Source organism: Monodelphis domestica, chromosome 1, assembly GCF_027887165.1.
Source record: "Monodelphis domestica isolate mMonDom1 chromosome 1, mMonDom1.pri, whole genome shotgun sequence".
NCBI lineage: Eukaryota > Metazoa > Chordata > Mammalia > Didelphimorphia > Didelphidae > Monodelphis > Monodelphis domestica.
In genome coordinates this window covers 583,453,512-583,466,553 of record NC_077227.1, presented here as the reverse complement: position 1 = coordinate 583,466,553, position 13,042 = coordinate 583,453,512, and the positions used below count along the sequence as shown (strand labels likewise).

General features: G+C 34.6%; 1 protein-coding gene across 6 annotated transcripts in view; it reads right to left on the bottom strand.

Annotated features, from left to right (window-relative positions):
* Positions 1 to 13,042, bottom strand: part of LOC100032987 (disintegrin and metalloproteinase domain-containing protein 18) — a 192,919-nt gene that overhangs the window by 136,951 nt on the left and 42,926 nt on the right. For 5 of the 6 annotated variants that reach the window (XM_007476372.3, XM_007476376.3, XM_007476373.3 and 2 more), the window contains 4 exons: positions 7,786 to 7,963; positions 6,174 to 6,239; positions 1,989 to 2,060; positions 1,616 to 1,782 (listed from right to left, as the gene is read on the bottom strand). In XM_007476372.3, the coding sequence (XP_007476434.2) occupies positions 1,616 to 1,782; positions 1,989 to 2,060; positions 6,174 to 6,239; positions 7,786 to 7,963 (483 nt within the window). Of the gene's footprint in view, positions 1 to 1,615; positions 1,783 to 1,988; positions 2,061 to 6,173; positions 6,240 to 7,785; positions 7,964 to 10,633; positions 13,028 to 13,042 lie in introns of those variants that run through there. The other variant, XM_007476378.3, reaches the window with a different exon arrangement.

Genomic DNA, 13,042 nt, shown 5'->3' with positions numbered 1-13,042 from the left:
CAAGCCACTTAACCCCCATTGCTTAGTCCATACCACTCTTCTACCTTAGAACCAATACACAGTATTGTACTTCTACATCTTCTACATCTCTACAACAAATATCTGCACTTGGCACTTCAAGATTCACAGAGGTCTTTTTGCTAATACTTATAAAAAATCACTGAAAGAAAAAGCTGACCAATTGTCCCATAAAATAATGTTTTTTGTTTCAAGAACTGTTAATAGTAATTTTACTCCCTCCTTTTGGGGTCTTTCTTGATGGTGACTAAGGCAAGGATTGCTCTTATCTCCCAATACTGGGTATAAGTGGTATAGTCTTCCAACTTAGACCTACATGTACCTAGAAGCATGAGAATATTTTCTTCCTTTTCTACTTTCTGTTCTTTCCTGCTCTTAGATAAAAGATCACTGGAAATGGAATGACTTTGTCAGAGAAGCAGGAATCCAATGTACATGGAAAAGGCAGCTATTGCTACTGCCCCTGAACTGAAACACCAGCACAGCTTTGAGGAGCAACAATGATTCAAACCAAGCAGCCAGGGAAAGTCTCATCTATCAGGTAAGCCTCTTCAGAAGTGACTTTGGGAGACTGAATACTTTGCAATAGTCACTTTAAGCCTGAGTCCATTCTCCTTAAGTACTGTGATAGTGGTAGTAGAAAGTACGCCCCCCAGTTCTAGGTGATATTTTTAAAATGTTGTTCTTTCTTCATCTTCTCTGCAAATATCCCATTGTAAGCTAATTAAAGCTGATAAAATTGATAACAGATACTATTCAAGGTTATTAGTACTAATAAGGAGATATCAAAGGCATTGGCTAGATAATAGTGAAAAAAAATAAGTGGCAATAAATATTGAGGGGAACACAATGGAACAGGAGCTCAAGCTGATAGTTTTATAAAGATACTCCAATTCCTTAGGGTTGCACATATAACCCTGAGAGGGAAATGTAACTGTCCTTGCTAGACTACATAGAGTTTAAATAAAGACATGCAGCCATCATATAAGCTATATAAGTTTTATTATGAATTGTAAATATAAGATAAATAATCATAATAGCAGTTTTTTTAGCTCTTTAGGGATGGTAAGATGCTTTATGCCTATTCTCATTTTATCCTAACAACCACCTTGGGAAGTAAATGCTATTATTATCCCTATTTTACAGATGAGCAAACTGAGGCAAAAAATTAAGTGATTCACCTAGGGTCACAGAAGCTGGATATGAACTCAGAACTTTCTGTCTCCAGGTCTAGTTACATAGACATGAAGACTTAAAAAAAATTAAATGCAAAACTTAGTGAAATAGGAACATCTAAACCCAGAGATCTGTACATTGCATGTGATAATATTATACTTAGAACTTTACACAGTTAAATTCCTAGAGTTCATCTTGCCACTTAGACATTACCTTATACTATGGGACTACTCTATGTATGTTTCTTGTACCCTAAATGATACAATAAAATCCTTAAGGGCAATTACTTTGTGTTACACGACTTTTGCAATTCCAATAGAATCTAGCAGTCCAGAGTACACAATAGGAATTCAATAAATGCTTCTTAAAATGAATTATTTCCAAAATGTTTGTTTATAATTAATGAAAATACTATACTTACACAAATAAATATGCTATGTCATGGGGCCTTATAACAAGAAACTTTTGCTTCCATGCCAAAAACCTGATTAGTAAATCATTAGGCTCCCCGATGGTAGAGATTTTATTTCTATCTGACCAGATTTCCAAAGAAGACAATACAACTGTCATTTTGAGCTGGGTAAACATCTAAAAACAAAAGATAATGTTTAAGTAACTGATGTATCACAATACTATAGACAATAATATTTAAAAGAATCAATTAAATATTTTGGGAAGTATGGATAAAACTGTTTAGCAATATTTCCCTTCAGTCTATGGTTTTAATTGTGTGCAAATTTATTTAAATAAATTATTTTTATAAATAATATAAATTCAGAAAAGCAAAAACTTACAGTATTAACAAGGCCAATAACCTGGACAAGTTTCTGTGTTACAACTGACATATCAGAACCCAGATGATCATACTGGAAAACAGAATTTATTTCAGATAGTGATAAAAATAATTATGATGCTACATTTTCTTTAAAATATAAAACCTAACCTGATGATTTGGTGAAAAATGGAAGGGAAGAAAATAAGCACTTACATTATACCTATCACATGCTAGGCACTGAGCTAAGTACTTTTTACAAAGATTATTTCATTTGATTCTCACTATAATCCTGGAAGGTAGGTGTTGTTATTATCCCCATTTTACAGTTGGCAAAACTGAGGCAGAGGAGATTAAGTGATTTATCAAGGGCTTAAGTAATTTGCTTAGAGTCATAAAGCTATTAAGTATCTAAGTATTAACTCAGGATCTTCTGATTCCAAGTTCAGGATTCTATTCACTGGGCCACCACCTAGATGCCTCTTGGATATAAATTACAGGGGGGGAAAAATAATCCCTACCCTCAAGTTGTTTACTTTAATTAGGGAAACAAGTACATATATAATGACAAAGATTGGGTCTAAATACATTGAACTGAGAGTCATCTTCATATAGATGATAACTGAATCAACAGGAATAGATCTAATCATAACGTAGAGAGTAAAGAGAAAAGGACCCTAGAAAGAGACATGGATTCTTCACCACAAGTTATGGAGCATGACATGGCTGATGATTTAGCAAAGGAATAAGAGAAGGAAGAGGCTATTAGGTGGCAGATAGAATGCCAGGCCTAAAAACAGGAAGATTCATCATTCTCCATTCAAAACTTGCCTCAAATACTTAGTAACTGTGTGACTCTGGGCAATTCACATAATCCTGTTGGCCTCAATTGCCTCATCTATAATGAGCTGGAGAAGGAAATGGCAAACCACTCCAGTGTCTTTGCCAGAAAAACCCCAAATGGAGTCACAAAGAGTTAGACATGACTGAAACAAGTGAACAAGAGATGAAAAGGAATGGTAGGAAGAGAACCAAGAGAAAGCAATGACATACAGAAAAAAAAAACCCAACCCACAGAAAGGAATAAGGATTTAGGGAGAGTGAGTCACTCTCTTCCTATGAATTATAGGGAGATAAATGAGAAATTAGTTCTATAAAATTGGTCATACAGACAATACTTGAAGCACTGCCTTAACACTAACAAAGGCAAGCTCAAAAGCCATAAAATGTGATATTTTTTCAGTTCAGTTTATTAATCAACATACATGATTCATCATTATATCTTTTGGAAAATCCAATAAAACAATTAAAAATTACAAAACAAAGAAAATTTAGTTTTATTACTTTAGAGCATTTGGAACAGGAGTCCCCAATTAGAACATGAGAATTGTAAAGGATAACTTAATTAAGCATTTCAATATTCAATGTTTAATGTCTCTTTACTTTATATCTTCAATATATAATTCCATTTAGCATTTTAGTGATAAACTGTAAGTAATAATCCCAGTTGTTGATTGAATAACTATGCATGGGAATCAGTAACCAAAATCAGAGTGAATAAAAAAGTTTTATGTACTGCCTTGCAAAATATCCCTGACAAAGGCAGTTTTGTGCATACCTTCAGCATCTTGGAATGTGTCCAAATGTTGCTGAGGCTGTGAATTTATGATATCTTTTAGTTACAGAATTATCATGGCTATCTTTGTATCACCATTTATGAAAAAGAGGCTGTGTAGTCTGCTTTATGGGAAAAAAAATACAACAAACTAGACTTTCTTGAAGGAGGAAATTTAGCTTCCTGGTCTTGAGGGAAACAAAGATAAAGCTTCCCTTCTTTCAAAAAAAGAAAGAAGATTGAACCCTTCTCCCTTTTGAGGTAGGATTTGTGTGAACTGATTCTTTTGCATAAAGTATAAATACTTGTCAGCAGAAGAGCTTCTCATCCCAGATAATGCTGGGTGTGTCTGCAGACCCCAATTTATCTATTTTCACATTTACAATAAAGTTAGATTTGCTCAAAAGATGATTTCGATTATTTTTTTTATAGAATCTACCACAAGATCTCAAAATCTTAATATATCACCCAAACTAGTTACTTCTTCCTCACTGCTATCTTTTTCCAAAAGAAAAAGGAGAACATGAGACACTAGTTCTTAATTTTTCTTGCTCTCTGCAGCCTTGATACTGCTGATAACTCTCTTCTCTTTGTTACTCTTCTCCTTAGATTTCTGTGACTCTATTCTGGTTTTCCTCCTTCCTGTTGAGGACGTCTTTCTCCTTTGCTGGCTCTGCATCCAATTGATACCCACTAACCATATAAGCTTATATAAGTCTTGAGCCCTCTTCTCCCTCTGTGTTATTTTACTTGGGGCTCTCAACATAAATTCAAATATCTTCTCAAAGAAGATCATTTTCAATTTTTTTTTATCCAGCCATAACCCCTCCTAGACATTCCAAAATGAATATCATGTAGACATCTTCAACTCAACATATCCAAATTCAAATTCATTATATTTCCCCCAAATTCTCCCCTCTTCCTAATGTCCCTATTATTGTCCAGGTCACCGCCATCCTCCCAGTCACCAGGCTCACAAGCTAGGTGTGCTTCTCACTCCCGTACATACACACCTTTTGTCTCCTTTGATGCTGCCATTACCCTAATGTAGGCCTTCATCACCTCATATCTAGACTATTTAAATAGCCTTAAGGTCCGCCTCTCTGACTCAATCTACTCCTAAAGCCTGGTTAATCATGCCATCCCACCATTCAGTAAAGCGCAGGGCCTCCCTAATACATCCACAATCAAATACAAAATCTTTTCTTTGGCTTTTAAAGCCCTTTATCATCTGACCTTTTTATCTTTTTTTTATTTTCTTACCTTTTCAATCTTATATCTTATTTTCTGCCTCCATGTACTCTGCAATCCAGTGACACTGGGCACTCTATCTCCAGGCAGTGCATCTTTTCCAATTAGTTGTTCCTTATGCATGTAATGTTCTTCTTTCTCACCTCCACCTCCTCTCTTCCTTGGCTTCTTTCAGGTCCCAGCTAAATTCTCACCTTCTACAAATGCCTTTTATTGTCCCATTAATGCCAGGGCCGTCTCTCTGAATTATCTCCAATTTATCTTCTATATATTATTTGCATGTAGCTCTTTGCATGCCAGTTCCCCCTTTACACATGAGAACAGTAGATCCTTTTTACTTTTCCATTCTATCTTTAGTTCTTAAAACAACCTGGTACACAGTAGGCACTCAATAAATGATTTGGCAGACCTACCCTTTCTTCTCTTTACTCAAGGTCTTTTTCATCCTAAAGCAAATTCCTTTTCACTAATCTTAGAAATCTAGAAAAATAAAAACCAGCTCCTCACAAAATGTTAAGAATCTCTGATTTAAAATGTAACTTGGCTAACAAAAAAAATTGACATACGAAATATTTACGGCAGCTCTTTTTGTGGCAGTAAAGAATTGGTAATTAAGGGTTGTCCATCAAACAGGGAATGGCTGAACAAGTAGTGGTATAAGATGGTGATGGAATGCTATTTTGCTATAAGAAATGATGAGTCAGATGATTTGGAGAAATCTGGAGAAACTTACATGAATTGATGCAAAGTGAAAGGAAATGAGCAGAACCAGAAGAACATTGTACAGAGTGACAGCAATATTCTTTGATGAACATCTATTCATCAACTTAGTTATTCTGAGCAATAAAGTAATCCAAAATAATGTGAGATACTCATGACAAAAAATGCCATCCACCTCCAGAGAAAGAATAGAGTCTGAATGCAGACCAAAACATAATATATTTCATTTTCTTTTTTTCTTTCATTTTTCTTTGAGATCTCTTCTCTTGTGAGTCCACAAAATGACATATATTAGGGAAAATGTTTTTTATGGTTCCATATAGACTGCTTACTGTCTCAGAGAGGGGGAAAGAGTAGAAAGGAGTGAAGGAAGACAAGTGGGAAGGAAGAAGAGTATTTGAAACTCAAAATTTTAAAAAGTATAAAAAATTGTTTTTACATGTAATTAGGGAATAATAAAATATAAGAAATTTGATATATGCACAACTTTTCAGGAAATGTATCTGTTCTAAAAATTAAGATATACACACACATATATAGATAGACAGATATACACAACAAAGAAGAGGTCATCTTTATTACACCTTTGAAATTAGGTTAAAAGCAAATATGTTTACCTACCAAAGTTTTATCCACAATAACATGCATTTCCAGATATCGGGGGAATAAATGTGAAACTATTTTTTTCTGAAATACATAAAATGTGAATACTGAGAAACTTTAAAATATCTGCTTCTACTGAAGCTACTACTAGCAATATAACCCCAAAGGAAAAAAAGATAAGGAGTCCCAACTAAATATATGACAGAGGTTCTGTGTTAGATCCAAATATAGATATGAAGTTACTTCTTCAAAATCTGTCCCTGGCTACTAAGAATTCTCATTATGACTGCTAAAACCATAGAGAAATCAAATTCACTTCTGATGTTCCTAGAAACATAAAACATGGAGCTTTGGTTTTCTTAGTACTATAGCATTCCCACTTGATAACATTACATTAACCTTCTACACAGCTTTTTTCCCGAGTTTGTGCAACCACCCTCATAGCAAATTTATAGGTATCTCAAGAATAGAGAAGATTTGATACTACATTATGTAATCTTATTGCAAATGACATATTGAATCATTTTTAAAAGCCACCAAACTCTCCATTATAATCAGCATCATGCACATTTAAGATAAATTAACAAGGTTGGCATTGAATTCTTTTGTTATTATTGAAAGGAAAGCGATTTGACCTATAGGAAAAAGAAAGCATTACAAGAGCCTAATGCTACCAAGTGCTCTAAACTACCATATCATCCTTTATAAATTTGATATCAATATTAAACATGATCTTTCTTTCCTTAAATAGCCAGGTCATAAGGATTCAGTTTATATTGCAAAAAAAAAATTATGTAATTCAGGCTCCCTAAAAAAAGGGCTTTTCCTAAAATGCATTATCACAGAATCTTAAGCATTCAAAGAGGCTTCTCGGTTCACCTAGTTAAAAAATCTAAACCAATATCACTGCAAATAAAGATCCATTCTCAACTTGAAGAGAATTACTGGTCTTGTTTTTCTTCAAATAGAGTTGAATCTCTTCCATATTCATCCACTATTTTGGTTTTGCCTTCTATGGCCAAAACAAAACAAATCTAATCCCTCTTCCATATGTTTCCCCTGTCTTCTCTTCACCTGGCTAAATATACCTGTTTCCTTCAACTGAATTTCATCTGGCATGGACTCAGTCCCTTAACCATATTATTAACTCTCCTCTAATACAAGTTTGTCCATCTCCTTAATAAAACATAGTGTCCAGAAGCAAGCACAGTATTCAAGAATAATCTGATTAGATAGAGCATAGCAGGTTTATCACTGCCTTTATAGTACATACTTTTTTGCTGCTTATATAAATTTGAATAATAAGGAGAAAATTTCATATTTGTTTTGACTAAGTTGCCCAAATATTCCAATAAAATTTAAAATTTCCTTCTTTTAAAATAAAGGATTTTTACTGTCTTAAGAATAAGATTTAGCCTCAACCTATAGTTATTAAAGATCACATAAATTTAATGCTCCAAACTGTTTAGAAGTAGCAAAGTGCCTTCATTAAAAGACATAACAAATATGCAGTTTTAAGATCACAAACACAAGCAGTTTCTCTGGTGATTTTTAAAATTCTAAATGCATATTTTTAAAGTATAGCAGTTAAATAATTCTCATAGTGAATATTAAAATACTTAATACTTACTTCTAAATCTATATGATTTTTATAAGTTGAATGTCTAAACCAGGTTTTTGTATCACTTTCTTCCAAGAGAGGAATATTGACATTTTCATTCTTTATTTGGTAAACCAAGTGTTCAAACCGTGCAGTAGACTCCAAGGGTTCAATTCCATAACTGATATTTTCAAACTGGAGTAATCCCCTGAACATTCAAATAACAAAAACAGAAAATGATCTTACCAAAACTATTATAACCTTTCTTATATGCTTTTCATATTTTTATTTTTATATCACAAGTTCTAATACTTTCCTTGATGTTGCTCAATTCCCAGATACTATACCTATACTATATGTGTAAAACATCATCTAGGAGGAGTCTCCTGATTCTGCTTCTGTTGTAGTAATGGTAGCTAGAGGTATGGTTTATTGAGAAGAGATCCTTTTCTTCCCAATGCAGAAATTTTCTGAGTAATATGAGTGTACCTTAACAAAAAAAAAGCACTAGATTCCTTCTACCAAAGTATGGAAAATGGCCCTGGGCTTTCAAAGGTCATAACAGCAGAGTACAAGCTCTGGCATGTTCTACTAAACTGGAAATATGTACTGTACATTGATTTTCCAATGATTGAAGGTTTTATAATAACTAACTAAAGCAGAAGGGGCTCTTTACTATGACGACTCCCTGATGCTGATGAATTTGTTGGCTGACTTGACACATCAAAGGGATGGCCCCTCACTTTTGTAAATGGCTTTCTTTTGTTTCCTCAATGATGATGCCAGAATAGCCAAAAAAAAAAAGGAGAAAATGCTAAGATCATTTCCATTGTAGACCATCTAAAAGCATTAATTTAAAAAACACAAGGGGGCAGCTAGGTGTCTCAATGGATTGAGAGCCAGGCCTAAGAGATGGAAGGTCCTAGGTTCAAATCTGGTCTCAGACAATTCTCAGTTGTGTGACCCTGGGCAAGTCACTTGACCCCCATTGCCTAGCCCTTATCACTCTTCTGCCTTGGAGCCAATACACAGTATTGTGTATTGTAAAACACATGCATCCCTTCCAAATCACAGAGGTTAGGGGCCATCGTGCCTCCATGATCTGGAAATTCTGAGGAAATTTTTTTCATTTTCATATCCTTTTTGCAAATAAATAATAATGATATTATACATTACTATACATATTTTCCCAAGTTTCTAAGCTTTTTCTTTTGATATCTAATGTCATCTGTAAAACTCCCCCCAAATCCCGATTTTATTTCTCATGCCAACCTACGAAATATCAAAACTGTGCTGGGCAAAGTCACAATGTATAAGTCATAACTGTAATTTAAATATGCCTCCACAAAATCTTTCTCTAATGTCTTTTATGGTATAAAAATCCTTAACTCTCAAAAATTTTGCCAGTAGATCATAAAATTCTGGCATTTAAGTTGCACAGTGGACTGAGTTCTGGGTCTGGGGTCAGGAAGACCCAAGTTCTAATCTTGTCTCAGACCCTTAATAATTTGTGGATCCTGGTCAAGTCATTTAACCTCTTTTATGACAGTTTCCTTAACTATAATGAGAAATACCTTTCTAGGGTGGCTGAAAGAATCAAATGAGATAAAAATTATAGTGCTTAGCACTACCTAATACATAGTAGGTACATGATAATTTTTCCTCCAATTTAAAAAGCTTTAAGTATTGTTCTGACAACAAACTATTGTTAGTAACATGAAGATTCATGTCAAACTAATCTTATTTACTTTTTTTGGTAGGGGTAGTAAACTGGTAGAGCAAGGGAATGTTGTAAATATGGTTTAATAGATTTCAGTAAAGCATTTGATAAGGTTTTGCATATTATTCTTGTGGAAAAGATGGAAAAATGAAGGTCAGGAAATAAAACAATTAGGTGGATTCATTGAATTACCTGCCCTGAAACCTTAGTGGATCTCTATCAACTTAGAAGATGGTTGAAGGTAAAATAATCAATGGATATGGACATGACTTTTTGTTGTTTTACACTGTCATCAAGTGCCTGGATTAAGGTATAGATGACATGCTTATCCAATTGGCAGATAACACAAAAGTGGGAGAGTCATCTAACACCCTGGATAAGGCAGAATTCAAAAAGGTCTTGACAAGTTAGAAAACTTGGGCTATATGTTTATCTCTTTATTATTTTCCTTGGACCTCATGGAATGATTCACAAAGAGAATGGCAAAGCAATTTTGGGACCCTGGCACAGAAAGGGGCAGCCTCACCTTATCTATGATCACAATCCACTCTTTTCATGGCAGGTAAAGAAGCAAAAAAGCCTTTCCACTTCTCTCTCTCTCTCTCTCCTACCCCCTTTTTTATCTGAGATGGCAATATCAAAGAGATTGGAATGTGACCAAGATGTGGGAACAGTCAAATCAATCTAAACAAGAGTCACAGAGATCAGAATCCAATAGGCTTAACTGAGGTTTAGCAGCTACCACTGATGAGGAAACTCAGTCTCTCCCTCTGCTGAAGGTCTGACCGTCACCCCTAGACTGCCTGGTGCAGCTCAAGGTCTGACTGTTATTCCAGACTAAGAGACTCAAGCCATCTCCCTTCATGGTAGGATCATCACCCCCGAGCTCCAGGTACAGCCCAAGGGCTGACTGTTACTCACTCCCTGGCTCCAGCCAGCCAAGAGCAGAGAGAGAGAGAGAAGATTCAGGCAGGCTCCCCCTTTCCCCACACGCTCCCTGTCCCAGGAAACCAGGTAATGTTATCGCTCATGCCAAACCCGGAATACAAGTGATGTTATTTACTTAATGCTATATAATGCCTGTACCCCGATGCTCGGAGCTCAGAGTTGGAGAAGCTATCCCTTCTCTGGGACTGTAATAAAAGTTCTCTTTCCTACCTCATGAGTGGCGTTTTGGGTTTTTCCCCAGCAATCTTTCTAGAACACCATGACTTCTTTTCAAGTGAATTTTGAAAAAGTGAAGAAATGAAATTTGCCCCATTTTTCCTTTTCTCCATGACTCAGAAGTGAAGAAGAGTAAACATCCCTCTTTTTCAGTGTTTCTTTTCCACACTGGGAAATCTGAAGGTTTGTTGGCCCAGTAAAGAGAGTTTTTATATTCATTCTGTATTTTATTCCATGTCATTAAAAACTCTTGTGGTCACAATATATATTATGTGAATCAATGAAAGTCTTGAGAAATGACCTGAAAGAATGGAAAATCCCTAAGAGGTGGGAGCTTGAAGAGAGCTGAAGCAGATACAAATAACAAATTTCATATTTAACTATTTATTCTAATATTTTACTTCATCTTTTTGACTAGATGGATTTGAAAGCCAAGAAAAAATGCTGAATATGGGCAAAAGCTTATGGTGGGGTTGGAGATTGTTATTGACTGCCACTCTGATACTTGTAAGCGGCAAGATATTTGTGGGCTTTTAGCAACATGAAATAGTCAGTTTAGATATTATGATCTCAATTAGTTTAAACTCCTTTGGCAGGAATATTAATTGCCAACTGACAATATACAGCAGAAAAGGCTAGCAACATGGAACTAAAAAAAATTAATAATGATGATTATATAGTCTTTTACATAGATTTGAAAAAAATCAACTTCATAAGCAGAAAGCATAGGAGATGTATCTGGATGCAAGTTCATATAAAACAGACCTGGAAATTTTAGTTGACTGTAAACTCAACAGAATTAAATCATGTGATATGAAAGCTAAGAAATTTAATACAACCTTGGAATATTTAATGAGAACCATAGTGTCCAGAACTAAAGAGGTAGCAAGCAGTCCTCCTCGGCTCTGCTTTGGTCAGGTCACCTCTGAAGTACTTTTAGATCTGCTAACTTTAGAAAGAATATTAAAAAGCTAAAGTTCACCCAAAGGTCAGACAAGGTGATGATGAGGCATATGAGGATCAGATGATGAAACTGAAAATGTCGAGCTTGGACAAGAGAAGATTTACAGGAGACATGAGAGCTGTCTTGGACCCAGAGTACATAACTAGAAAAAATGGGTAGAAGTTTCATAGAGATACATTTAGATACATGAAATAAAGAAAACATTTATTAACAAATAAAGTTATCCAAAAGTAGCATGAAATGTAACAGAGAGCAGTGAGTTCCTCCTCCTTAGAAATCTTGAAACAAAGGTTGTAGGGGAGATTCTTATTCAATTCTGAAATCCCATCTAACTCTAGGATTCTGTAAACTCTAAAAAACAGAAACAAAGTTCAAGGACTAACATAACTGATCATAGCGAGAGTCAAAAATAGCATAAAATTACAAAAAAAGATAATGAGAAGACACTGTGTAATATTACAATAGCTCTAACCTCACTTGTCATAGTTAACTCTGAAAATGGGAAATGGAAATAAATCAAGTCAACAAGCATTTAGTTAAGTGTTTAGTACATGCCAGGCAAAACACTAAGCACTGAGCATATGACAAATGACAAAAAAATAGTTTCTATCTTCATGGAGGTCTATGACCTTTTTTTACCTTCAAAATGAACTTCTCTAAGTTTAAGCAACACAAAACAGTAATCATAAGATGAAGGCCTAAAAATCTAAGAAACCTCTGGACAAAAAACACTATCTTCTTCCAGTGTGAAGATTACTAAAAGGAAAGGGGAAAAATAGTGTAGAACATAAACTCATTCACTAAATATTAAATAGAAGGAAGATAGACGATTCTAAATATTATCATACCACAGACTGGGGAAGAAGAAAAATCCAGCAGTAAACATGAAATGCAGTCTAAATAAAATAAATCATACCAAGAATATTTATAGATGAAGATGAAGAGAGAAAATGAATATGAAATGGAATAGATCTGTAAGCATTTCTAGAGATTTGTTCTAATTATTGGTAAAAGTTGAACCATTACAGTTATACCCTAACAGAAAAAAAAAGTGACATGAAGGAGAAATGGCATTCAAATAAATGAAACTGAGAAGAGTAGCTGATCTTACCAAACACCTCCCTAAGGAAATTTTTGCTAAAGGTGTCAAAACTTTGAAGGTACTAAGAGAAGTTTTGAGATAACTCAAAGAAAGACACAATTCCAAAAGAATGAAAAAAAAATCACAAATGTGATCATTACCCCTCCAGCCAGTGTGATGAAATATAATTACATAAAGAAAATAAAAGAATTTGAGAAAGCATAGAAGGAAAGAAAAATAACAATGCATCTGAGAACGACAGTTTCATTCATGTGTTTTTCCTTCTATCATCCTCTAGATTCCATGGGGATATTAGCCACTAATGGTAATTGCAAAAGTCTTCTAAGGTTTTCAAGAA